We start from the raw sequence: 25,979 nt of genomic DNA on the forward strand, positions 1-25,979 counted from the left end.
GAAAAGGGGCCATCTAGAACCTAAAAGGGTGCTTCGGCTGTCTCCATTGCAAAACCCTTTGAAGAACCCAGGTAGAACCCTTTTGGGTTGCATGTAGAACCCTTTCCACAGAGGGTTCTATGTGGAACCCAAAAAGGTTCTAACTGGAACCAAAAAGGGTTCTACCTGGAACAAAAAAGGGTTATCCTATGGGGACAGCTGAAGAACACTTTTGGAACCCTTTTTTCTAAGAGTGTAGGGCTCTGGTCAAAAATAGTGCACTGTGTAGTGAATAAGGTACCATTTTGGACACAGTCACTAGCAGAGGGTTGCAGCTGTGTCGACACGGCAGCCCAGTCTATCTCAGTTAGGCTCTGCACACTATTACACAGTATCTCATGCAAAACACAGTGAGCAGCTAGCAAATCTCAATGTGGGTATGAGACTGAGGGGAAAACCACATTACTGTTGTTGTGTATAAGGCAGTTGTGACCAGTGAGTGCTCAGAAAGAGATTAGGGGAGGTTAGTTAAGACAGTGACTGGCTCTCCACCAAGCAGCCAGTGAGGCACCACACCGGTTACCAGCCAAGGCCTACCACACACTAGCTACCAGCATGGTACAGCACTGGATGCTCACTCTGCGCTACAGGAGGCTAGCCAGTAGGTACACCCACCATAGGGTCAAAAGTTAAGGGTTAGGGTTGAAGAGTGTACAGTATGGCTGCAGTCTGATTCTCTACCAAGCATTGATTTGGTGAACGCATGGCTGGAGGGAGTTTCCATTATATTCTTAACACCAGTCCATTCCATCTAAATCCATGAGGGGTAGTGTATGAGTGCACAGGAGAAGGGTAGAGAATTGGAATCCAACTTATATGTTTGCCAACTAAAGCCTGCTTGGGCCCACTTGGCCCTGTTTTGCCCTATTTGGCCCTGTTTGGCCCACTAGGCCCTGTTTAGCCCTATTTGGCCCTATTTGGTCTGGTTCCTGCCTACCTCCTTCTGGTCCAGCTGAAGGGAGGACTTGATCAGGTCTCTGAGAGCAGTCAGATGTTTCTTCTCCTCATCCTGGGTCTGCTTTATCTGAGAAGGAGATACACAGAGTGAGATTAACACACACACACACACACACACACACACACACACTCAATGACCTCGATAACAATTCAGTCTGCAGAGTAGCAGTAATCAGATAGAGAGAAGCCTGTGGGTGGGTGTTTACATTGTAGAGGTCAGCAGCCAGCTTCTCAATGTACTGCTTCAGCTTATCTGCTGTCTTCAAGCCATCTTGGAAGAAACTGCAAGAGAATACAGGGCGGATATTATAATTCCATTGACATTTTCACTTTAGTGAGACAAAGGGTAGTCATTTGGTGGGGCGTAGCATCATTTACATCATTGAGAAATGTCAAGTGTCATACAATGTTTCTATAGGCATTAGGAAGGTCATAAGAAGTGGAGGGGTGAATGAGAATGAGACTGATGCAGTGGGATATGTATAATGTATAGCACTGCTTGGCCCTCTGGCTTTTGGCAAAGAGATCTCTCTCTCTCTTTCTCTTCTGTCTCTCTCTGGCTGACTATGGCTGTGTCCAGAGCTGAATGCTAAGCACCTCCTGTCATCCATTATGGATCTGCCAGTGTCAGCGGCACCCACCTGAATGCAGCTCTGCATCCTCTCATCTCCACTAACAACCTCTCTCTCCCCATCTCTCCCTCTCTCTCTCCCTCTCCCTCGCTCTAGGCATCCATCAATCCTCCCTCAGTCCACTCGTCCTACTGAAACTCACAGTTTTCACTACCTCTTTTTTTCCATTGTTCTATAAGGCATGTCTCTCCACAGAGATGTTTCACTGTCAGTGTCAGAAACAGTAGGGCAGCTATATGTTTGGGTTGAGTAGATAACCAGAAAACTGCATTGTTTTGTTGTGACACAACCACCTAGCAACGCTGAGGCTGTCAGGCCTGTTGGTGACGCAGCCAGGGGATGGCAATTATTTACCCACAAACCCCCACGGCTGTCACAACGCATCGGCATGAAGGCCCGTGCATATTTATGAGAGCTAAATATGACTCCGCAACCCTCCCTACCCAAGACCAGTGAATCATGCATCACCATCACCCCATCCGAGAGAGAGGGATGGAGGGAGGGGGGTTGAGAGGAGAAAGAGAAGGGAGAGAGAGAGAGAGAGAGAGAGAGAGAGAGAGAGAGAGAGAGAGAGAGAGAGAGAGAGAGAGAGAGAGAGAGAGAGAGAGAGAGAAAGAGAGAGAGAAAGAAAGAAAGAAAGAAAGAAAGAAAGAAAGAAAGAAAGAAAGAAAGAAAGAAAGAAAGAAAGAAAGAAAGAAAGAAAGAAAGAAAGAAAGAAAGAAAGAAAGAAAGAAAGAAAGATGGAGAGGGGAGGGGAGGGGAGGGAGACCGGGCAAGTGGGAGCAATAGAGAGGGAAAGAGAGAGAGAGAGAGAGAGAGAGAGAGAGAGAGAGAGAGAGAGAGAGAGAGAGAGAGAGGGAGAGAGAAAGAGAGCAAATAGCAATCACTGCAAGACTTATATAGCTAGTCGTGAGAGTACACAATTCCCTCAGAAAAATGTAAGTGTTTGCCACCAATTAGCCACATCTAAGTAGACACGTCTCACTACTACACTATGGTAAAGGAGGAATATACTGCGGTACTGTGTACTTACTTGCATTGTGCATGGTAATACTTGATGAGGTTCTGGAGAAGGTCCACTCCCTTCTTGGTCTTGATCTCGTTGACTTTGATCAGGTACTGCAGAGAAAACACAAGAGGTGGTTTGTGAAAACTGACATCAAATAAAATGCTATTTTACATGATTTTGGAGTATTTCACTGCTTATTCCTGGTGATACATTAAACCAGGGGTGGACAATCACTGAAGGTTTTAATCATCTATTTGAACTGAAGGCTATCATTTATGAACCAGTAAATCTTCATGTTACTGCTTGGCTGAAACAAAAGCCTGCACCCACCCACATAAATGGAAACTGAGCGCAAAATGTTCCACCCTTGCATTAAACCACCATAGAAAATGTGTGTTTGTGTGAAATATGTCTTCTGAACACTTTGAATGATAATCCTATCAGAATGCCCATCCTCTGGAGGATGATCTACACTGCCAACACAGCTTGGAGTCTGTGGGAGCTGGAAACAAAGTGGTAAGCATCTAAATTTCACTGAAAGGAATGCCAATATAGAACATCAAGAGAGAAAGATGTAATTTGCCTGGTTTTACAGTAAACTGTGTTTGAAATGGATAACTAGAATTGTGTTATTCATTTGGTTTTAAGAAATCACTTGGGCCTCCAGAGAAAGTGTGTTTCAGTGACTAGCATCCTAAACGAGGCAGTCTAAAGATAGAGAGCAAATTCCCCCGACAAATTCATGCCCAGTGAACAAATGAATAAAACATCATATTAATCTGAGTTTATCCAATGGCGTGCCAACCTAGAACAGTTTGTGAAGAGTCAATGCTCCGCACACAGAGGACATTTAATCTATGCCAGAATGCCCTTCTGAGGCCCAGAATGTCCCTGTCCTCCCAAAGCTTCTCTGCTGCATTGCTTACAATGCAGTCATCTTTCTGTCTGTGTGTGTGTGCGTGTGTGTGCATGTATGCGTGCTCCCTTGAAACCAAACACACACACAGTCACACACACATTGCTTTTGTCTGTCTGAGAGTGTGCGGCTCAGAGATTAAACACATTTGTCTGGTGTGGGTTTAGTGTGTGTTGTGAATGCCTGTTGGTGCATGTGTTTGGGGGCTTTGTGGGAATGAGAGGTGATGGATGGATGCTACTGTATCAGTGGCTGGTCTCAGATCAGTAATACAGCCTGCTGTGCTGAGCATCACCTGGCTCTCTCCACACTAGCAACAGCAGCAGCAGAGCAGCGTGGGATGGAAGAGTGAGTTTGCATCCCAAATGGCACCCTATTCCCTATGTAGTACCCTATGTGCCCTGGTTCAAAGTAGTACACTATATAGGGAATAGGGTGCCATCTGGGATGCAACCTGAGAGCATCCTCTAATCTGGTGAGTGAGTAATGTGGAGACGGTGGGGGGTAGCGGTGGGGGTGTGGGATGAGGTAATTCACGTACCAATTCACACAATACTAGCATTGTTATCAGTCAAGCTTATAGGGTCGGCAGTTTTCCTGACCATATGACTTGCCCAGGAAAAACTCTGGACCCTAGTTATAAACTCTGAGCCCCTCTAGCACTACACTGGAAGCAATATCAACAACAACAACAACCCTGTGTAAGAAATCACCCTAAAAACCCAAGAGAGACAAACCACACCCCTCTCGCTGCACACAGAAATAGAGGTGCATGGGTTGAGCTCCTCCGTAACTGCTCCAATTAGAATCCCATTGTGAAGCACTAAGTTAATATATCAATTGTCAGTACCGTTATGCCATGTGAGCAAATAATCTGTACATAAAGAGGGAGAGTGAAGTATGCGTTTACGCCCACCGAGGGTAGCTCGTTGGCACAGCTGAGTGCATCGCTCTTACAATTTGTTATTTTACTCTAGAGTAGTGGTTTTAATATATATATATAGTGCTTAAAAAATAAATACAAATAAATAATAATATTTATATCTGAGTTTATTTGGTGACCCCATTGCAATTTTAGTGGGGTTGCGACCCCGACTCTGAATACCACTGCTCCAGAGGAATACAGCTCACTTACAAGCACTGGTTTACAGAAAACGACATACTGTACATCTCAGTCAGTGCCCAGTTAGCGCCTAATCAGTGCCCACTAGTCTGTGCCCAGTGTCCACTACTGACCTCACACATCTGGAGTTGGAAGAGACGGCGTTCCTTCTCCATCTCCTCAGCGATCTCAGCGCCTGTTATCTCTGTGCGAATCATCCCGTGCTGCTTGGCATGTTCCCTCTTCTCTTTCTCGATCTTTGTACTGAAATCACACAGACAGACAGACAGTGTTAGAGAAACCAGACAAGACAGACCGACAGACAGTGTTTAAGTCCATGACAACTATTTAAATCAGATGGAATTCTCAGCATGAAGTAGAGTTTTCACAGGGCGGAACATTCCAGTTAAATGATTATGTTACCCTGTGTGATATACAGTACATCCATTCTGACATTGTAATGACACCATACACAACTGTACGCAGACATAACCATTTATAGTGCAAACCCCAGGTGTCCCAACACAGCTATGTACATCTACACTCGGGATCAATATTTTCCCAAAAATCGACCAAATTTCAATACCAGTAATAATTCATATTTATGTTGAGAGTCCCTGAACATTCCGCAAAAATCAGAAGTGCCCATTTAAATAGTTTAAAACCAAGAAATGCCAGTGTTCTCTCCAATTAAGAAGGGTGCTGCACCACCTTGTTGGCTGCGCCACTATGTAAAGATTTCAGAGCAAATCAAACTGATATCTAGTAATGATAGAGTAACTATCTTTGATCGGCAATGACGGTGTGAATTTGCAAAACAGGCTGTTCATAAATTCAGAGCGTTATCATGTTCCTCAATTCAGTGCATTTCAGCAGTAAGCTATCTCGACACAGAACGCACTCAGGAAGCACCCCGACTATAGCGTTGCCGAATCATACAAACTTTGTAACGGCAGTTAAATAACCAAAGTTGCTAAGCCTCCTAGATAACCTCCTTCAACGAATGATAGAATATCTCCTATATTTGACAAAATCTATAAGGTTGATGATTATACAGATAGCAGATCAGCTCATGAATAACTGGCAGAAGAGAGTGGAAATAGTTGTAGGTATCTTAACGGGGACAGACTCTGTTTAAGAAAATATCCATATCTACTCTCATACCATTTGTTGATCACACATTCTCTACCGAAGCTCTCATATGGGCAGCAAGTAGGCCTACGAGACAGCGCAGAGAAGCGGGGAAAATGTTATAGCGGTATTTTGAGATATGCTTTGATAATGCATTGCAACCTATGGATTACAGAATAAAGTTAAAGATGTTCATGCAAGACAGGAGTCAAGATTTTGGGTTTCAGTGGGATTGGGACTGGATAAGAAAATTACTTTTACATTTTAGTCGTTTAGCAGACGCTCTTATCCAGAGCGACTTACAGTTAGTGAGTGCATACATTTTCATACTGGCCCCCCGTGGGAATCGAACCCACAACCCTGGCGTTGCAAAATAGCTTAGGCTCTATGTCACGATCGTCTGAAGGAGCGGACCAATACGCAGCGCGTGGAGTGAACATGATGACTTTATTTAATTAAAGCAACCACAAAAAAACAACAAATGACGATACGTGAAGTCCTCTGTGACACCGACAGAACATACAACACTGGAACAATAACCCACAAAACAAAGGAGAAAACACACAGAATATATATGGCTCCCAATCAGAGATAACGAGCCGACAGCTGACACTCGTTACCTCCGATTGGGAGTCATAGACCAATCACCACTAGACACAAACAAAATGAAACTCACCCATCCCCAACACCACCAAATGAAATACACCCAAACCAATGACAATGAACAACCCTGGCTCAAATATCAAAGTCCATGGAGCCAGAGTGTCACAGTACCCCCCTAAAGGTGCGAACTCCGGGCGCACCAATATCAGGACTAGGGGAGGGTCTGGGTGGGCGTCTGTCCACGGTGGCGGCTCTGGCCCCGGTCGTGATCCCCACCCCACCACAGTCACAACCTGCTTCGGTAGCCTCCTCCCAATGACCACCCTCCAACTAACCCCACCTGGACTAAGGGGCAACACCGGACTAAGGGGCAGCATCGGCCTAAGGGGCAGCACCGGGATAAGGGGCAGCACCGGGATAAGGGGCAGCACCGGGACAAGGGGCAGCACCGGGCTAAGGGGCAGCACCGGACTAAGGGGCAGCACCGGACTACGGGCAGTACCGGACTAAGGGGCAGTACCTGACTAAGGGGCAGTACCAGGCTAAGGGACAGCACCAGGATAAGGGACAGCAACAGGATAAGGAGCAACACCGAGCTAAGGGGCAGCACCTGACTAAATGGCGGATCCTGGCTGGCTGGCTCTGGCGGATCCTGGCTGGCTGGCGGATCCTGGCTGGACGGCTCTGACGGATCCCGGTTGGACGGCTCTGGCGGATCCCGGCTGGACGGCTCTGGCGGATCCTGGCTGGACGGCTCTGGCGGATCCTGGCTGGACGGCTCATGGCTGGCTGACGGAACTGGCTGCTCATGGCTGGCTAACGGATCTGGCTGCTCATGGCTGGCTAACGGATCTGGCTGCTCATGGCTGGCTGACGGATCTGGCTGCTCATGGCTGGCTGACGGATCTGGCTGCTCATGGCCGACTGACGGATCTGGCTGCTCATGGCCGACTGACGGATCTGGCTGATCCTGTCTGGCGGAAGGCTCTGGCTGATCCTGTCTGGCAGAAGGCTCTGGCTGATCCTGTCTGGCGGAAGGCTCTGGCTGATCCTGTCTGGCGGAAGGCTCTAGCGGCTCCGGTCTGGCGGACGGCTCTGATGGCTCATGGCAGACGGGCGGCTTTACAGGCTTTGGGCAGACGGGCAGTTCAGGCCCCGTTGGGCAGACGGCAGACTCTGGCCGTCTGAGGCGCATCGTAGGCCTGGTGCGTGGTGCCGGAACAGGAGGTACCGGGCTGAGGACACGCATCTCAGGGCTAGTGCGGGGAGAAGCAACAGGGCATGCTGGACCCTGGGGACGCACCGTAGGCCTGATGCGTGGTGCCGGAACTGGAGGTACCGGGCTGAGGACACGCATCTCAGGGCTAGTGCGGGAAGCAGCAACAGGGCATGCTTGGCCCTGGGGACGCACCGTAGGCCTGATGCGTGGTGCCGGAACTGGAGGTACCGGGCTGAGGACACGCATCTCAGGGCTAGTGCGGGGAGTCGGAACAGGGCATGCTGGACCCTGGGGACTCCCATAACGCCTAGTGCGGGGAGCCGGAACAGGGCATGCTGGACCCTGGGGACTCACCTCACGCCTAGTGCGGAGAGCAGGAACAGGCCGGGCGGGGGCTGGCGACGCGCACCGTATCCCTGGTGCGAGTGGCGGAACAGGCCGGGCCGGGCTGGCGGGCGCACCGTATCCCTGGTGCGTGGAGTAGGAACAGGCCGGGCTGGGCTGGCGAAGCGCACCGTATCCCTGGTGCGTGGAGTAGGAACAGGCCGGGCTGGGCTGGCGGCGCACCGTATCCCTGGTGCGTGGAGTAGGAACAGGCCGGGCTGAGCTGGCGACGCGCACCGCATACTTGGTGCGTGATGGCAGGAACAGGCCGAACCGGGCTGGCGGCCGCGCACCTTACACTTAGTGCGAGGGACCGGAACAGGCCGTACCGTACGGGAACACACACTACTGGCTGCACCTCGGGACTAGGAACGGGCCGGACCGAACTGGTTACACACCCCAGTACCTCACGCCGTGCCTCAACACCTTCCTTCCCTGCTTTACCCAGTAGCCCCCTTGACCTGGTAGCCCACTGAATCCGTCCCTTCTCTGCCTCCGTCAGCCCCCTTAACCTGGCAGCCCTCTGACTCTGCCTTGTGGCAGCCTCCTGCTGCTCCGTCGCCCAAGCCATGTGCCCCCCCAAAAAATTTCTTGGGGGTTGCCTCTCGTCCTTCCGGCGTTGGCTCTGCCGACGCCGTTGCTCCTCTCTCCGTCGCCTCTCCTCTGTTTCGCTCCATGGACGGCGATCCATGCCGTCCAGGATTTCTTCCCACGTCCAGGACCCTTTACCGTCCAACAGTTCCTCCCATGTCCAGACCCTTTGCTCCTGGACGCGCTGCTTGGTCCTTTTTTGGTGGGTTATTCTGTCAGTGTTGTATGTTCTGTCGGTGTCACAGAGGACTTCACGTATCGTCATTTGTTGTTTTTTCGTGGTTGCTTTAATTAAATAAAGTCATCATGTTCACTCCACGCGCTGCGTATTGGTCCGCTCCTTCAGACGATCGTGACACTCTAGGACAGGAGAAGATAGAATTTTCCCTCATGCCTCTCTGTGACAGAGATGCCTATGTAGTGGATTGTGCTATCAAATTTGTGACTGTCTAAAGACTCACAATGACAGCTCAAAGAGGCACACGTTATTTTATAGGCTATACTGTAGGGGTTTCCAATAGGGTTTTTTAACTGCATTCTGGTCGCGTGTGCAATCCATCGGTGTCAATTATGCGTGTGCTTTGAATTTATGGCGACTTTGCTAGGCTAAAGGCGTCCATGCGTCAACCTGTTTATATATTTTATTTTTTACTTATCTGCTTATCTGCTGTGCATGTTTTGTATGTTGTGGAATTGCATTAATGCGACATTGGGGGATTTGTTTGTGTAATTTCCCAGGTCTTGTCATTACATTCTTTCGGGAAATGTGAAGATATTCCCGGGACAGTCCCGGGATCCTGGTTACCCATGTTAATCCCTAATGTACACATTTATTAACAAACTTACAACTTAGCTTCATAGTCCTTCCAGGCTTTGTCAAATGGTTTCTTTATGTCCTGAAAGAAATGGGGGGACAAAGTATGAGTAAACAGCAGTAAGGAGGTCAATCTGGAATCCCACAGTGCAGTGTTAACTCTCTCTCCAACACAGGCCAACACCGCCACTGCAGCCAAGGAGCCAAGGCCTCATCCTCAAAATGGATGTTCTGGAAACCCACTACCACGCCCACTCCATGTTTCCAGTGTTTCCAACCTCACGGGTTCATGGCCCATTTATTCGTGGTGCCTGCCTTCAGACACAACACAGGGACACAGTTTACGCAAAGATTTACAGTGTGATCTTTTAAACAGTCAGGTCCACTAGTCCCGCCTCCCCTTCTCCATCTGTCTCTTTCTCTCTTTCTCTCACACACACACATTCTCTCTCTATATGTATTGCGATTCAATACTGTGATTTTATCGTGATTCCATGTTACAAACACATTGCTCACCATATACACTGAGTATACTAAACATTTGGTTCACCTTCTTAATATTGAGTTGCACTCCCTTTTGCCCTCAGAACAGCCTCAATTCATCGGGGCATGGGCTCTACAAGGTGTCGAAAGTGTTCCACAGGGATCCTGGCTCATGTTGACTCCAATGCTTCCCACAGTTGTGTCAAGTTGGCTGGATGTCCTTTGGCTGGTGGACCATTCTTGATACACAAGGGAAACTGTTGAGCGTTAAAAACCCAGCAGCGTTGCAGTTCTTGACACAAACCAGTGCGCCTGGCACCTACTACATACCCAGTTCAAAGGCACTTAAATATTTTGTCTTGCCCATTCACCCTCTGAATGGCACACATACACAATCAATGTCTCAATTGCCTCAAGGCTTAAAAATCCTTATTTAACCTGTCTCCTCCCCTTCATCTACACTGATTGAAGTGGATTTAACAAGTGACATCAATAAGGGATCATAGCTTTCACCTGGATTAACCTGGTCAGTCTATGTCATGGAAAGAGCATGTGTTCTTAATGTTTTGTATACTCAGTGTATGTCTGTGACAAGAGAGAGCCATGAGAAAACAAGTTTTGATCAGCCATTGAAATAAAAAAGTGCTGAAAACAAATTGGCTCCCTATTTAAAAAGAAGATGAAGAACAAGCTATGAAGGAAATATACTGGAGTTTTGGTGCAGGAACAGCCATCACTAACACACACACACACACACACGAATCGACAGATATGCTGAGTGGGCTCTACTAAGTGGGCTCCAGTGCTAGGGCCTCCCCTAGGGGGTCAGGCAGAGAAAGAGAGCGGAAGCGAGAGAGGGACTGAGGAGAGGAGGGCCTTTACTGTAAATCTTACCCCTTTCACACCTTTCAGGTCCCCCTTCAGCAGCGAGTCCAGGGTGAAGATCACATTATGGCTCAGGCTCTGGAGCTGAAGAGACAGAGACAGAGACAGAGACAGAAACAGAGACAGAGACAGAGAGAGAGAGCAGGAGAGCGAGAGAGAGAGAGAGAGAGAGAGAGAGAGAGAGAGAGAGAGAGAGAGAGAGAGAGAGAGAGCGGGAGAGAGAGAGTTATTCAGTAACTCGGTCACCAAGGCAAGATTCAGGCAGCTACTCTTTCAGCTTTCATCTGGAGTACATCAACACATATTTACTTGTGATGGACCGAAGAAACCTTGACAGTATTATCTTCAGTCTAAGGGTGAACTCAATCTTGGCTATTTAGGAACAAGCGAAAGCATTTTCGACTCTCAGAATGTGCTAAGCTATTAGCTATTTAGGAATCAGCAAAAGCAATTTGACTACCATTTGCTTACAGCGCTGTAACCACATTGATTAATGCAAGCCATTATTCCTGAGCATTTATTCCATTTGGGCCTGTGATGGCCAGTGCCAAGTCCCATCCAGTCCAGGAAACAAACAACACTTAATGGCCACTAATGTGTTGCTTAAGTGCCTCCGTTGCAAAGACCCAATGTCTAAATCAATCACCTACTTACTGGCTGCTGCTCTACTATTAGAGTTGGCCATGGTCTGTTTGCATCCCAAATGACACCATATGTCCTATATAGTGCACTACTTTCAACCAGAGCTCTATGGGGGTTCTATGGGCCCTGGTCAAAAGTAGTGCACTATAAAGGGAATAGGGTGCAATTTGGGATGCACCCTTTGTCTCACTTTATGGAGTGGATGGATACTACTTAGACTGGCCTGGAAACTGGGCTCAACCCCACCACTCAAGCAGACCAACAGGGTGGTCGCCTTCCTCTCACTCTGCTCTCCCTTCTTTAAAGGTGGTCAATACCACAAACTAGTGTCAGCATATGAAGAGTTCACTCCATACATAGAGAAAGAGAGAATGAGTGAGAGAGAGAGAGAGAGAGAGAGAGAGAGAGAGAGAGAGAGAGAGAGAGAGAGAGAGCAAAATGTCCACCAGACTAATAGCAACGTCAACAACCAATGGTGATGTATCATTCTATGACAGGTTCATGTTAGGGAGTTATTAACATCAATACTTTCACCAATAGTAGTACACACTGACACCAGCCCTTGGGGACCACTTATGAAAAGGATATATTCAATAAACACTCAAATGACAACTACAGTGCATTCGGAAAGTATTCAGACCCAGTCTGAGGTCCTTAGCGCTCTGGAGCATGTTTTCATCAAGGATCTTTGCTCCGTTCATCTTTCCTTCGATCCTGACTAGTCTCCCATTCCCTGCCGCTGAAAAACATCCCAACAGCATGATGCTGCCACCACCATGCTTCACCGTAGGGATGGTGCCAGGTTTCCTCCAGACGGGAAGCTTGGCATTTAGGCCAAAGAGTTCAATCTTGGTTTCATCAGACCAGAGAATCTTGTTTCTCATGGTCTGAGAGTCTATAAGTGCCTTTTGGCAAACATCAAGCGGGCTGTCATGTGCTTGTCATGTGGAGTGGCTTCCATCTGGCCACTCTACCATACATGCCTGATTGGTAGAGTGCTGCAGAGATGGTTGTCCTTCTGGAAGGTTCTCCCATCTCCACAGAGGAACTCTGGAGCTCTGTCAGCGTGACCATCGGGTTCTTGGTCACCTCCCTGACCAAGGCCCTTCTCCCTCGATTGTTCAGTTTGTCTGGGCGGCCAGCTCTAGGAAGAGTCTTGGTGGTTCCAAACTTCTTCCATTTAAGAATGATGGAGGCCACTGTGTTCTTGGGGACCTTCAATGCTGCAGAAATGTTTTGATACCCTTCCCCAGATCTGTGCCTCGACACAATCCTGTCTCAGAGCTCTACGGACAATTCCTTCGACCTCATGGCTTGGTCTCTGCTCTGACATGCACTGTCAACTGTTGGACCTTATATAGACAGGTGTGTGCCTTTCCAAATCATGCCCAATCAATAGAATTTACCACAAGTGGACTCCAATCAAGTTGTAGAAACATCTCAAAGATGATCAATGGAAACATGATGCACCTGAGCTCAATTTTGAGTCTCATAGCAAATGGTCTGAATACTTTGGTAAATAAGGTATTTCTGTTTAAATGTTTTATACATTTGCAAAAATTTCTTAAAACCTGTTTTCACTTTGACATTATGGGGTATTGTGTGTAGATTGATGAGGATTTTCATTTATTTAATTTATTTAATCCATTTTAGAATAAGGCTGTAACGTAACAAAATGTGGTAAAAGTCAAGGGGTCTGAATACTTTCCGAAGGCACTATATGTCTGAATACAGTTCAGTGGGCATCTGTGCTTGGTTATGAATGTGGGTATCCTTGCTTGCCAGCGTTCTAAGTGAGCGATGCAAGAATTAAGTATCTAACTACGTGAGACCTACACAGACCACACACATACACTAAATGGTTGATACACAAGAATGTATAAAGGCAAATGTATGTCTTAGAAAAATCTCATGCCCAGAAGTGTGTCTTTGCGATAAAGTGAGAGACAGAGAGACAGGAAGGGAGACAGAACAATATGTCTTCACTTAGCATCGATATAAGTAATGCCAAGAGATGCTTGTCCTTTCACCACCATTACAGCCAATATGTATACCACCTCCCCAGGCAGTGCCAACAGGTGGCTGATTTAGGAGGGTTCCTGGGGGGGGGGGCTCTCACACACACGCACACACACACACACACACACATTAGAAGAATAACGTTAGGCTACAATGCAAATGTCATGTGTAAAATCGTTTTTTATGTCATTTTGGAAGTAAATCTCCCTTGCACTGCACTGCTTTGTTACACCTTTTGGATAGTTGTTTCAGTGGGCTGGCCCTCATCATCTGCTCTGTAAGCAAAGTATTTCCAAAGTTCACTTGGAAATACTTTGGGTTGCGGAGGTATGATGTTTTCGTTTGAATATTTTTTTTTTACTTCTTGCTCTCGCTTGCTTCTTGTGCTGTGTTAGTGTAGCCTGGCTACATACTGCCCTCTTACTACTTAAAGCCCTCTTGCTACTTACTGCCCTCTTACTACTTACTGCCCTCTTACTAATTACTGCCCTCTTACTACTTACTGCCCTCTTACTACTTACTGCCCTCTTACTACTTACTGCCCTCTTACTACTTACTGCCCTCTTACTACTTACTGCCCTCTTACTACTTACTGCCCTCTTACTACATACTGCCCTCTTACTACTTACTTCCCTCTTACTACTTAATGCCCTCTTACTACTTACTGCCCTCTTACTACTTACTGCCCTCTTACTACATACTGCCCTCTTACTACTTACTGCCCTCTTACTACTTACTGCCCTCTTACTACTTACTGCCCTCTTACTACTTACTGCCCTCTTACTACCTCTTACTACTTACTGCCCTCTTACTATTTACTGCCCTCTTACTACTTACTGCCCTCTTACTACTTACTGCCCCTCTTACTACTTACTGCCCTCTTACTACCTCTTACTACTTACTGCCCTCTTACTACTTACTGCCCTCTTACTACTTACTGCCCTCTTACTACTTACTGCCCTCTTACTACCTCTTACTACTTACTGCCCTCTTACTACTTACTGCCCTCTTACTACTTACTGCCCTCTTACTACTTACTGCCCTCTTACTACTTACTGCCCTCTTACTACCTCTTACTACTTACTGCCCTCTTACTACTTACTGCCCTCTTACTACTTACTGCCCTCTTACTACATACTGCCCTCTTACTACTTACTGCCCTCTTACTACTTACTGCCCTCTTACTACTTACTGTCCTCTTACTACTTACTGTCCTCTTACTACTTACTGCCCTCTTACTACTTACTGTCCTCTTACTACTTACTGCCCTCTTACTACTTACTGCCCTCTTACTACTTACTGCCCTCTTACTACTACTGCCCTCTTACTATTTACTGCCCTCTTACTACTTACTGCCCTCTTACTACTTACTGCCCTCTTACTACTTACTGCCCTCTTACTACTTACTGCCCTCTTACTACTTACTGCCCTCTTACTACTACTGCCCTCTTACTATTTACTGCCCTCTTACTACTTACTGCCCTCTTACTACTTACTGCCCTCTTACTACTACTGCCCTCTTACTATTTACTGCCCTCTTACTACTTACTGCCCTCTTACTACTTACTGCCCTCTTACTACTTACTGCCCTCTTACTACTTACTGCCCTCTTACTACTTACTGCCCTCTTACTACTTACTGCCCTCTTACTACTACTGCCCTCTTACTATTTACTGCCCTCTTACTACTTACTGCCCTCTTACTACTTACTGCCCTCTTACTACTTACTGCCCTCTTACTACTTACTGCCCTCTTACTACTACTGCCCTCTTACTATTTACTGCCCTCTTACTACTTACTGCCCTCTTACTACTTACTGCCCTCTTACTACTTACTGCCCTCTTACTACTTACTGCCCTCTTACCACTTACTGCCCTCTTACTACTTACTGCCCTCTTACTACTTACTGCCCTCTTACTACTTACTGCCCTCTTGAAAAGATTCAGACAAATTACTAGACAGACTCGATCCTCTCAATCCATATAAGACGTGAGACACATTTGAAAGAAGTACTGAAAGTAACAAAAATTCTAGTACCGAACCATTTTTGATGTTCTAGTAAAAAAAAGTTTGGGTATAACGTGCAACACTATCATGCGTACACACACACACGCATACACACACACACAAAAACTCACACACACACTGGTGTGCATTTGTAATTTGACCAGTTTCTCACAGCAGGAAAATAATCCTGCAGCAACAGGAAATGTGAATTATTATGTTGATTATAATTAATGAACATTTCCATAGGGGTTGACACATTTTTTGTTAGGATAAATCTGACATTTTAAATAGGAAATTACAGACTTTAGAAGCCTTTTTAAACCTCGAATACACTACAATCCTATTGTGCAGGAAAATTATCTGAGGCAACAGAGTGATCAAATTAAGATAGGACATCTGTACAAAAATCAAGTCCATCCTAAGATGGGAAACCCTCATGTGAAGGTGTTGGCTCTGTCACCTCTTTGTCAATTCAATGGCGGACATTCTGGGCATTACCAGCCATAAGTAACTGAACTGCAAAAAAAGTCCTGTGTGTCTCACCAGGTTCTTGAGCAGGGTCGACAGCTCCTTGGTCAGGGTGGAGAACTTGACGAAGGCTGTTCCCAGGTCAGGGTTGTCTCTGCTGATGAAATTGCTGCCAAACTTATCCAGAGCCTGGGCATAGTTCTCCTCATTCTGGACATGGTCTGGGAGAGGGAGACAGAGGGAGACAGAGGGAGACAGAGGGAGACAGAGGGAGACAGAGGGAGACAGAGGGAGACAGAGGGAGACAGAGGGAGACAGAGGAGACAGAAGGAGACAGAGGGAGACAGAGGGAGAGAGAGGGAGACAACCAAGGTTAACATTCAGTTGAATTTGAAATAATGATAACAAGGGTAGTGGTGCTAGGCTATGCGTCACAAATTGCACCCTATTCCCTTTATAGAGCACTACTTTTGACCAGGGACCATAGTGCTCTGGTCAAAAGTAGTGCATAGGGAATAGGGTGCCATTTAGGACACAGCCAGGGACAGGTGATCGTGATCAAGCATGGAAAGGTTGACATTAGCCATGGCATCATCTGGTTACAAATGCAACAGCTTTGTGTGGTTTCTAATCATTTTGACAACTTAAATCAGATTGTCATACTGTAAAGCTCAATATGTAGGGGTGGATCTTGCTAACTGGGTGTGGGTGAATGGGTCGAAGAGGAGCATTGGTAGACTGCCATTTCATTAGGAAAAATGTATTGATGCATGATGCAATGGGGGTAGACTCCCATTCATTGTTATAGGAGTACAGCCCCACTAGGGTCTGTCAAAAGTGTGTGTTTGTGTGTCATAGCACTTTATGACATCTGCTGATGTAAAAAGGGCTGTATATGGGTTTGAACTGTATCCAAAATCAGACAGGAGACCTGAGAGGGGCCAGGTGAGAAAGGGTTCAGAAACCCCCTCTTCAAGGCACTAACAACCTAAAACTGACTATGTGGAGAAAAATGTGAAACTCTGAAATATTTAGTTTCATAAGAGGGCATAATTACTCACCCAGACCAGTCTATATAGAGATCATCATTTTTCAATGTCTTCCACAAGCGCAACCCTCTGGTTAACGAGCCTAGAAAACTGACAGAGAGCTTTCTCTCACCTTGGCCTGAGCTGTAGATGGCCTTGACTGATTTCTTCACCTTCTGCAGCGCAGTCCTGTCCTGATCCAAAGCCTGTAAACACAGAACAAGAGAGAGAGAGAGAGAGAGAGAAAGAGAGAGAGAGAGGGTTGTTAAGGATTTACAATAGCATCACAGTCTGAACTTTGTAACACAATTGTTATACTGAAATTATAGTCATTTCAGAGAATGAAGTTAACTCTCTGAACCCTATGATCTTTTTACAGTTCTGGCATAAAAACTGGCATAACAATTTATCAAATGCTCAAAAAGCACCACATGAAATATGGCTTATCACCATTCCAAATGAAATTCTAAACTGTTTGCTATATAAGGGTTCCATACAGTAGAGCAGCTGTGTTAAAACACACAAATGACTAGAGGGAGTCCGACCGCAATTCATTTGATTGTGCCGGGCCTGGCTCAGACTTGCTGCACTGTGTTCAAAAAAAAGAGACAGCGAGTGACTGTGACTAGCACCCGTTGTCGCTCTCTCCTCCCTGCTGCAGCGACCACCACAGAACATCAACAGTATCGCGCTGTCTGTGTTGCTGAAGCTGCAACATAATTACAGCCATTTCTGACTGAATAGTTGTGTTACCGAAACCCCTAATTTGTTTAGGAAAAACATTCCCTATTCCCTCAACCCTTGCTCTCTTTACGTGACACATGTATGCATCGCATGCACGTGACCAATAGGGCCTGACCTATAGCATATCATAATCACATCAATACATTGGTTATAACAAACTCTGAACACCGCAACACATGTGACAGCAAAATTGATGCAGAGGACATGACAAATAAACTCGAAATGGGGGAATGTTTACTGGTAAAGGGGATGTCAGATGTGTGGAATAAATGTGACTAGTTGTGGGGAAATACTGGAGATCAAGAAAAAGAAGGTATGGATCAAGCGCTGCGTGCATATTATGTGTACCAAACAGGTGCTGTTAGATTACAATATAATTTTTCTGACCGTTTGGAACAATTTAAACAACACTAAATAAATTATAAGCGTACCAGAGAGTCTGTTGTAACGTTTTTTTTTTTTTTTTGTAAAGCCTTTATTACAGCAAAGACTGAAAACAGTCGCATTCATTCATGAATGCAACTTTCCGAAATGGAACGGTTTAGGCCTATTCATTGTTTACGCTTTATTTTTAAACACTAAATACATTCTAAATAATACAAGAGAGGCTGGTCTAACTAAAGAAAGTGTAAAGCCTTTATTACAGCATAGCAAAGATTATAAACAGCCGAATTTGTGAAATTGTTGCGTGAGGCTTGGTGCTCACGGAATCAGTAGGCTTTTAAACAAACACTCTAACGGGCAACAGAAGCAGGATCTGTCTTATTTCTGTAGATATATTGATGATTTATAAAGCCAGGCACATTTAACAGTTAGGATATTGATTATAGACCTACTTAAGTTGGGGTTTCCTCTCTCCTCACTTTTCTTAGACAATTAAGGCAAGGGCTGTTTTCTTGTCTCCTAACTCTGCCGCTGCCTCCGCCGCATTGTTCTCAACACCAATATGCTGGTTAACTTTGCTATTATGGACATAGCAACACGGTCTTAGAAAAGGTGCCAATTCAACAGCACACTGATGTGTTTCAGAACCGCGGACAGCGACCGCTATCCAACGCGGGAGAAAGCGCATTTGTTCTAAATTAATATAATTTTTATTTGTGTTGCACAATTGTTCTTACATAATATAACCATATACAATTTCAGTAGCACGTCTTAGAGTGATGGACTGTGCCATCCCCACAGCCTCCACAATGGATCAGTCCAGTCAGACAGGAACCAATCAGACAGGTGTCTTGTACACCATTATAATTTTTTTGCTACTGCTTGACTAAAGAAATCTCAGTCGACCAACAGCCTATCGACCAAACCAGTCAACTAAATGGGGCCAGCCCTAAAAACACACACACTGACTACTACTATAACACAAACATACACACACACCCACACAGTACCTGTCCAAGATCACTGTCTAAATGGTGATAAAATACTGGATAACTCCAACAAGCTCTGCTATACCTACAGTAATGAAGTTTCTAGCACTTATTTACAGGGCCATATTTCCTTGATTATGATCTGTACTGTGATTGAATCAAAGGCAGATGTTTGTTTACAGGCAGGCTGCCATGTTGTGTTTGGCGCTGCCTGGCCTGGCCCGTGGCAGCGTTCCAAATGGCACCCTATTCCCTATATAGTGCACTACTTTTGACCAGATCCCTATGGGCCCTGGTCAAAAGTAGGGCACTATAAAGGAAACAGGGTGCCATTTGGGACGCACCCTGTGATACCGACCTCCAGATCCTCTCACCACACAGAACATGTAATTAGGAGAACGCTGATGTCATGCTTTCATCGCCGCTGAGGGCAAAGCAACCCTGCATACTCTGTTCTCGGCTCACAGCACTACTAACGCCTGTTTGGAAATGCGCTTGTATTCGAAATCTCTGTGCTCTGTAGATGTGTAGGATGCCTGCGCTGAGCGAATGCTTCGCTTTTGTGTTTTTCAATGCAGGGTTTTCTGTACCATTAGCCACAGAGCCAGATGAAATGACTGTGAGGTTTTATCTGCCAAAACAAACGTTCAGGTTAAGAGGATTTGATAGCATCACAAACACTCAGATGTGTAGAAGTACACACACACAAACAAACAGACACACACACACAAACACATACACTGAAACGCCAACATAAATACATGACATTGGGCTCTGCTGGTCAAAGGGGAGGCACGCTACAACGTCGGTCGAGCTAACTACATTTCACGAAGCAATTAAAGCCGGCCTTGGTTGGCCCCCTGACAGTTTTACGTGGCTCTTCCACAATTTATGGCTGCAGTAGTGCATGGCCCCGGGGCCCTCAGTACCCTCACTCCCAATGCACTGTGCTTTGATCTCTCTCTAACGCTGGAGCACGACCTGACACTAGTGTATGTATGTACCGTTATCTAGTAGCCTACAGTTGAAGTCGGAAGTTTACATACACCTTAGCCAAATACATTTAAACTCAGTTTTTCACAATTCCTGACATTTAATCCTAGTAAATGTCTTAGGTCAGATAGGATCAGCACTTTATTTAAGAATGTGAAATGTCAGAATAATAGTAGAGAGAATGATATATTTCAGCTTTTATTTCTTTTATCACATTCCCAGCGGGTCAGAAGTTTACATACACTCAATTAGTATTTGGTAGCATTGCCTTTAAATTGTTTAACTTCGGTTAAACGTTTCGTGTAGCCTTCCACAAGCTTCCCACAATAAGTTGGGTGAATTTTGGCCCAATCCTCCTGACAGAGCTGGTGTAACTGAGTCAGGTTTGTAGGCCTCCTTGTTCGCACACACTTTTTCAGTTCTGCCCACAAATTTTCTATAGGATTGAGGTCAGGGATTTGTGATGGCCACTCCAATACCTTGACTTTGTTGTCCTTAAGCCATTTTGCCACAACTTTGGAAGTATGCTTGGGGTCATTGTCCATTTGGAAGACCCATTTGCGACCAAGCTTTAACTTCCTGACTGATGTCTTGAGATGTTGCTTCAATATATCCGCATAATTTTCCTTCCTCATGATGCCATCTAATTTGTGAAGTGCACCAGTCCCTCCTGCAGCAAAGCACCCCCACAGCATGATGCTGCCACCCCTGTGCTTCAGGGTTGGGATGGTGTTCTTCGGCTTGCAAGCACCTCCTTTTTCCTCCAAACATAAGGATGGTCATTATGGCCAAACAGTTCTATTTTTGTTTCATCAGACCAGAGGACATTTCTCCAAAAGGTACGATCTTTGTCCCCATGTCCAGTTGCAAACCGTAGTCCGGCTTTTTTATGGCGGTTTTGGAGCAGTAGCTTCTTCCTTGCTGAGCGGCCTTTCAGGTTATGTCAATATAGGACACGTTTTACTGTGGATATAGATACCTTTGTACCTGTTTCCTCCAGCATCTTCACAAGGTCCTTTGCTGTTGTTCTGGGATTGATTTGCACTTTTCGCACCAAAGTACGTTCATCTCTAGGAGGCAGAACGCGTCTCCTTCCTGAGCGGTATGACGGCTGCATGGTCCCATGGTGTTTATACTTGCGTACTATTGTTTGTACAGATGAACGTGGTACCTTCAGGCGTTTGGAAATTGCTCCCAAGAATGAACCAGACTTGTGGAGGTCTACCATTTTTCTTCTGAGGTCTTGGCTGATTTCTTTTGATTTTCTCATGATGTCAAGCAAAGAGGCACTGAGTTTGAAGGTAGGCCTTGAAATACATCCACAGGTATACCTCCAATTGACTCAAATGATGTCAATTAGCCTATCAGAAGCTTCTAAAGACATGACATCATTTTCTGGAATTTTCCGGAATTTTCCAAGCTGTTTAAAGGCACAGTAACCTTAGTGTATGTAAACTTCTGACCCACTGGAATTGTGATACAGTGATTTATAAGTGAAATAATCTGTCTGTAAACAATTGTTAGAAAAATTACTTGTGTCATGCACAGAGTATATGTCCTAACCGACTTGCCAAAACTATAGTTTGTTAACAATAAATTTGTGGAGTTGTTGAAAAACGAGTTTTAATGACTCCAACCTAAGTGTATGTAAACTTCCGACTTCAACTGTACAAATACTCTCATACTGTATATGATCCTTCAGTGTGGTCCTATCTAGACTAGAATGTTCTGTGTATTCACAGAGAAGGCAACCTTGTAGAGAGTGTGGTTGGTATAATCAACACCCTTTTCATAAATATTAGACTATATTATCGAACAAATTGCTTTGCCTTTAGCAGAAAGCTGTACTGTCTACATCTTAGCAAACCTGTTTATCTCTAGTCTGTACTTGCTTAGTGAAATACTAAATCATCATAATATGATGAGAATATAAGTTACTGCAGACCAAGGACACAGACAAGGTCATAGGCATCATGGTGGACCCCCTGAAACCCTAATCCATGAACAATTATTCAGAGAGGCAGTAGAGTGAGATGAATTCTCCAGAGAGAACAAAGGCAAGGCGGGCAGCAGCAGCAGGAAGAGTGCCTCTCTAATGGTGCCCACGTTACAGGACGAGAGAGAGAGAGAGAGAGAGAGAGAGAGAGAGAGAGGAGCAGCTGGCACCCCCGCCAAAGGTCACCCATAATCCTCTCTGTGTCTGCTTTGATATGAACATCCTTTTACATTAGTACGGAACATGCTACGTCGACTTGACGTTACAGGGGCAGGGATATGTGTGTTGTGTACACAGGGTCCTTGCGACTGCTGGATTAGGGTTTTTAGAGGCCTTTGTCCTACTGTAGCACTAGCTTCAGTTTTCTTTCTCACAGAGCAAACCACAGAGTTCATTGAGACCATTTTTAATTGACGATGAAGCGACAGACAGTGTGTGACAACCGTATGGATTTCAGTTACGACTGAATGAGGTCAATTGTCAAACATTACTGCCATTCAAAATAGCTAGGCCTACATAATTATCACATTAAGCACAGTAGAGGCTTTGGGGTGGGTTCAGGAAAATTCACAACCAATATTCACACATTCTCATTCCAATCTGTCGAGGAAACACTTTTTTTAGGTTTACTGTAATATATGCAAGCAAGTGTTACCACCAAATCAATGAGGAGAAACAGTAGATGTGTAGGAGGGAGAGAAATTTGGCTTTGAGCATTCAGCTCAGTCTCCAAGGGCCAAAATAGTTCAATGGAACACAGCTCACTTGGCACACAGTCCTCCGCACCCCCTGGCAACCAGTAAGAACGCATCTCAACTCTAGCAAGAATGCCCTCACAAAGCCTGCAAACTATTCAATATAGTCAATTCTTTGTTCTGATCGACCAACAGCCAATGTTAAGCTCTGACACAATCCAGTGTGATTGGTGAGTGGGCCATTGACTCCAGATCTGATCCAGATCTAACTAAAAACAAAAGTTGAGGGGATAAAGATGTTTCATACCTAATACTCTGAAAGGGAACCTAGCCCACAGTATATGCCAGTGTGTTGATTCCCCTGTGAAACGTCTACCACCATGAAAGCCCATATTGTGCAGGTAGCTGGTCATTGTGGCTGTGCGTGACGGGACGGTAGAGAAGCTACAGCTTCAACACTTCCTAGCATGCGTCCCAAATGGCCCCAGTGCTGGTCAAAAATAGTGCACTATAAAAGGGAATAGGGTGCCATTTGGGAGGCAGGACTGAAGTTCCTGCCCCAGGTCTTATCCTCCCAGTGCAGAGCAGACCTGGCATTTCCCCTCCAGACCTCCTTCCATAGGAAACAGGAAGCAGCAGGCCCGACTGTCACTGAGCAGCAGCGACCTCTTGGCTGGTCTCTCTCTTAGCTATGACACCATGGTATTTCACTGGCAACTTATGATAAACCGCATTTTGCGGATAAGTTATAGACCACAGTTATAGAAGTGTTCTCTTGATTCATTTCGCTACTGTGAAATTTGTGGACGGCAAATTTCTCTGTCAATTGGTACTCACTCAGTTCACAACCTTGTCTTGCTTAACCTCAACTCCTTCCTTTTCTCAGCGGTCCAATATCAGTCACACGCACAGACAGACAGTAATGCGGTTGCCACAGAGATGTGATTGAGCTGTCTCGAACATCAGCAAGTTTCTCTAGTCTAACCATTCTGTCTATCTGTCTGTCTGTCTGACATTAGTGGGCTGGGCTAGTGTACTGTTCTCATTCTCAGACCCAGAGTAGGTCATGATGACGCAGTGCCTTGTAGTGAGTTCAAGGCTCAACACCATATGAGTCCTGGTATCAAAATGTCCCCCCTTAGTTTGAGAAGACTTGTTTGTAACTAAGAGCTTCACCTCCATGCGCTCAAATGTGATCAGACAAACACACAAGCACAGGATACATAAAATCGAAAGACATCCATCTTGAAGGTGAGCCAAGTACAAGACTGATGACACTGATGAAATGTGATATTATGCATCACGATGAGCACGAATGTGTTGAGTGGAGGTCAAAGTGGCAGACTGCTGCAAAGTCCAGTTGGATTCGAACCAGCTATTGGAAGTGTCTTTATAGCTGGTGTTTGCTAAGACCAGGGTGAAGATAGTGTGGCTTAGGGATGGGCATTAGATTTTTTTCCAGATATACAGATTTTTAAAACTTCAATATGGACTTGCTCGTGCAACTCAGGAGAGGCGGTGCACTCTGCTTGTTGTCTCAGCAGAGACGGGTGGGGGAGGGGCTCGAGATGAGCAGGGAGTGTCACAGGAGGGAGAGAGAGAGAAAGTAGCCAAACCGACTCGCGTAAATTAGACAAACTTGTTGCTGCTATAGGTTATCTAGCATCTCATCTGGTAGTGTCTGTCTTGACTGCATCAAATTGATGTAAAGAAGCTAGCTAGCAACACTTGCCAGCTAAGTTAGTTAGCCAGCTAGCTAGCTAGCGAGTCTAATTGAGGCTATTTTGCTGTGCTCCCAGTGTCCGTGTCTACAACAACTCCATTCATATTAAACCTGTTGATTGATCATTGAAGCCTACTCCTTCTCATTTAGCCAATTGAATTCCGTATTTGTAATTCCATTTGCATTGATTAGAAATCTCCCACTTCACTTGCTACACATGGAGCCTCTGACGGTAGTGCTGCTTTGATTGACCGCCAATAACAAGCTGTAACAGGCTGTACGTCTTTTTTTGGGGGGCGCACTCATAAAAACTGTCATAAAACTGTTGTTTTATTAAAATGTTTAATTTCATGGTCTATCCTTGTGTATAGCAATGTCACACAGATCATTTTTATTACATTTTAGACAATGCCTTTTCATTTTTTTATGAATACTCTCGCAAGTAATCGAATACTAACGTCCGTTCGGTTATTCTAATATTCTAATAACTGTGCCCATCCCTAGCGTGGCTCAAACAAGCTTCAGTAAGTCAATCACAAGGCCACCAAAGACCTTGACAAGAGCATATGCCTCTACAACTGAAGTCTGTAAAAATGTTGTCTTCCCCTTTTGTCAAAAAATGGGGCACGATTCTAACAGGAAGGGCGGAGAACAGATTTCATTGGCAGGACATGAGTGAACATCCCTTTCTCTGACCTGGAGCTGGGGGAAGCCTGATCTTTCCCAGTCAGGACAAGGGAAATCGGCGGATGTAACATTTCCAAAAGTAACTGAGGTCAGACTATCTCACACAGAAAGATTGAAGGCAGCTTTTGTGTCCTAGCCTGCCTCAGGTGTTGGCCAGAGAGGGAGGCAGGGCAGAGAAGGGAACATATGTTGCGTAAAGGCTGAAGAGGGTGGCTGCTCAGCTGTGGTGAGTGTGGGCAGGCTATGGAGGAGGACTACGAGGCAGGTTCCAGTGTTGAGGCAGGTTCCAGGTTTCAACACTGGCTCAAATCAGTTGATGATAGGACTTAGACAAGTACTGATATTGTATCATATAATAGCACTCACAGCTATCCAAGAAAACAAAATCTGAGACATTTATGGTCTGTTTACATATATTTTAGAGGCTATTTATACAGACAATGGGTATAAAACCTGTATAAACTGTATTTATAATTATATGACAATATTTTACATCTTTCTGATGCATCACATGCCTTACTTTTATTTTCCTGCATAAGAAAAAGCAGGAAATGCATCACCTACAGTATGCCTCTACTGCCATTCATTCCAATTGGACTGGTTTTTGATTTCTCCCTGACCAAGATGGCTGCCATTTTCACCCCATTATGGAACTTTTAGGGTTTATGGCATAGCCCCTCTAGTAATTTAATAGGATTTATATGGTTTCATCACCATACACCACTGAAGTACACTGCCCACATGGACTCACACAAGCATAGCTTTATCAATCTCATGTGGAGTCAGTCATAATTCATAAATGAGGAACAGTAAGCAACCTTATTTAGTTCCAAGACATT

General features: G+C 45.4%; 1 protein-coding gene across 5 annotated transcripts in view; it reads right to left on the reverse strand.

Annotated features, from left to right (window-relative positions):
• The window catches only part of LOC121550036 (arf-GAP with SH3 domain, ANK repeat and PH domain-containing protein 1-like), a 75,395-nt gene that overhangs the window by 29,185 nt on the left and 20,231 nt on the right, over positions 1-25,979 (reverse strand). For all 5 annotated transcript variants that reach the window (XM_045210562.1, XM_045210564.1, XM_045210561.1 and 2 more), the window contains 8 exons: positions 17,063-17,135; positions 15,977-16,122; positions 10,775-10,849; positions 9,430-9,479; positions 4,790-4,919; positions 2,662-2,747; positions 1,203-1,278; positions 977-1,063 (listed from right to left, as the gene is read on the reverse strand). In XM_045210562.1, coding sequence (XP_045066497.1) covers positions 977-1,063; positions 1,203-1,278; positions 2,662-2,747; positions 4,790-4,919; positions 9,430-9,479; positions 10,775-10,849; positions 15,977-16,122; positions 17,063-17,135 — 723 coding nt within the window. The remainder of the gene's footprint in view (positions 1-976; positions 1,064-1,202; positions 1,279-2,661; positions 2,748-4,789; positions 4,920-9,429; positions 9,480-10,774; positions 10,850-15,976; positions 16,123-17,062; positions 17,136-25,979) is intronic.

The sequence above is a fragment of the Coregonus clupeaformis genome, chromosome 34 (assembly GCF_020615455.1).
Source record: "Coregonus clupeaformis isolate EN_2021a chromosome 34, ASM2061545v1, whole genome shotgun sequence".
NCBI lineage: Eukaryota > Metazoa > Chordata > Actinopteri > Salmoniformes > Salmonidae > Coregonus > Coregonus clupeaformis.